The 1,620-nt window shown below is 51.7% G+C and overlaps 1 protein-coding gene across 1 annotated transcript; it reads right to left on the bottom strand.

Moving 5' to 3' along the window:
* Nucleotides 1-210: 210 nt before the first annotated feature.
* Nucleotides 211-1,419, bottom strand: bhlhe23 (basic helix-loop-helix family, member e23). The gene has a single exon (XM_040008365.1). The coding sequence runs from the start codon at nucleotides 996-998 to the stop codon at nucleotides 315-317; it is 684 nt and encodes a 227-aa protein (XP_039864299.1). The 5' UTR covers nucleotides 999-1,419; the 3' UTR covers nucleotides 211-314.
* Nucleotides 1,420-1,620: the final 201 nt, after the last annotated feature.

Raw genomic sequence — 1,620 nt, 5'->3', positions numbered from 1 at the left:
TTTCTCAAATTTACCCAAATTTGGACATGGCCTGTAAGTGTTTGTAAAGTACAAGCGACAAAGTAACAGGGACGTCATCCTATAAGAAGGCCTAAGCAGTTCAGTTTCTATGTAGCGTCAGTTAAATCTGGATGAAACATTGCAATATGCTCACTTAACCATATCTTAAGATTATGCATTAGACTAAAATCGTTTCTTTTTTTTCTTCTTTTTTTTTTTCCACAGAATGGTTTTAAAATAACTAGGGTGGGTGAGAGACCGACACGGGTGCAGTATAGGTAGGCTAAAAGTTCAGGAAAGAGAGTTAAAGCAAATCAAGGCTTGTCGTTACAGTGTTTGAAGAGACTCGACGGTGCCCCAGAGTAAGTAGTGCACTTCTCGGCACAGGTGGCGAGTGCGGAACCCGAGAAGGGGTATACGGCAGCCTGTCCAAAGGGTGCCAGGGCGGTGGGGATCGGTGAGGTTATGGTCTGTCCTTGGTTCAGATAAGCCACCAGCCGCCTCATCTCCTCCAGAGCCTGCGCCTGCATGAGGATGTAGTTCTTGGCCAGGAGGAGAGTGGCTATTTTGGAGAGTTTTCTCACCGAGGGGCTGTGGGCGTAGGGAATAACGGCGCGCAGGCCGTCCAGCGCGTCGTTCAGGTCGTGCATCCTCCTTCTCTCGCGGGCGTTGATGCTGAGCCGCAGGGACCGTTGCTCCTTGCTCTTCTTAGCGAGGGCCCCTCCGGGCTTGTCGTCCCCAAATGACGAGCCCCTTTTCCGGGACTCCAGCGAGTCGAAGCCATCCTCGTCGTCGCTCGTGTGTTCCCCGCCGCTCTCGTTGGACTTCGCGGTCTGCCCGGAGAGGAAATCAGTGGCAGGTGTAAGCGGGTACCGGCCGGGGCTTCCAGCACCATGGCCAGCGCCAAACCCGAAGGCTGACTGCCCGTAGCGCTGCGTCAGGTCGAGGAGCGCGTCGTTGCTGATGGACTTGAGCAGATTCTCTTCGTTGACATTCATTTTCTCTTCCAGAGCAGGTTTTGACCAGGAAAAGTCTACCGCGCTTCCTTTATCCTTATCCTTTATCCTAGCTTTTGTTTTGGAAACTGTAGCGTGTTCTCGCGTAGTTCTCTCCAAGAGTTGCTATTTCCAAGGAGTTCCTCTCCTTCTTCACTCCTTTCCTCTGTCAGTGCAGTGACTCTTCAAGAAGGAGGCTGTGAATCTGAAGCTTCTACATGCATTCACCTCCTCTGTACACTGCGCTCCCCCCTTGTTGCGCGCATAGCCCACGTTCAACAACACTTCTCTAACTGTGCTCGTTGAGACCGGAGCGCTCGTGTCCCTTTCGTACGGTCGGTTTCCTCTCGCGCGTCTTTCTTGCCCTCCCTCGCCTTGGGCAGATTGTGACTGGCGCTCTGCCCTGCTTGCAAGTTAGTAGGAGCACGAGGCCCGTCGGGATTATCTGCCCGTCCAATCAGGGGGGCGTTTTAATTAACTCAGGAAGAGCGCAGGTCTGCTCCCAATTTCAATCACAAAGCGATAAATGCAACACAAACTGACACAGCCGCGTGTATGCCGGCACTCTCCACGAATAAATACAAATTTAACAAAACTGTTCTTTCCGATACTTTAAATAAACTTG

Source organism: Simochromis diagramma, unplaced genomic scaffold (genome assembly GCF_900408965.1).
Source record: "Simochromis diagramma unplaced genomic scaffold, fSimDia1.1 OVJJ01000545.1, whole genome shotgun sequence".
NCBI lineage: Eukaryota > Metazoa > Chordata > Actinopteri > Cichliformes > Cichlidae > Simochromis > Simochromis diagramma.
The sequence above is the reverse complement of the archived record's forward strand: the minus strand, read 5'-3'. Positions and strand labels throughout refer to the sequence as shown.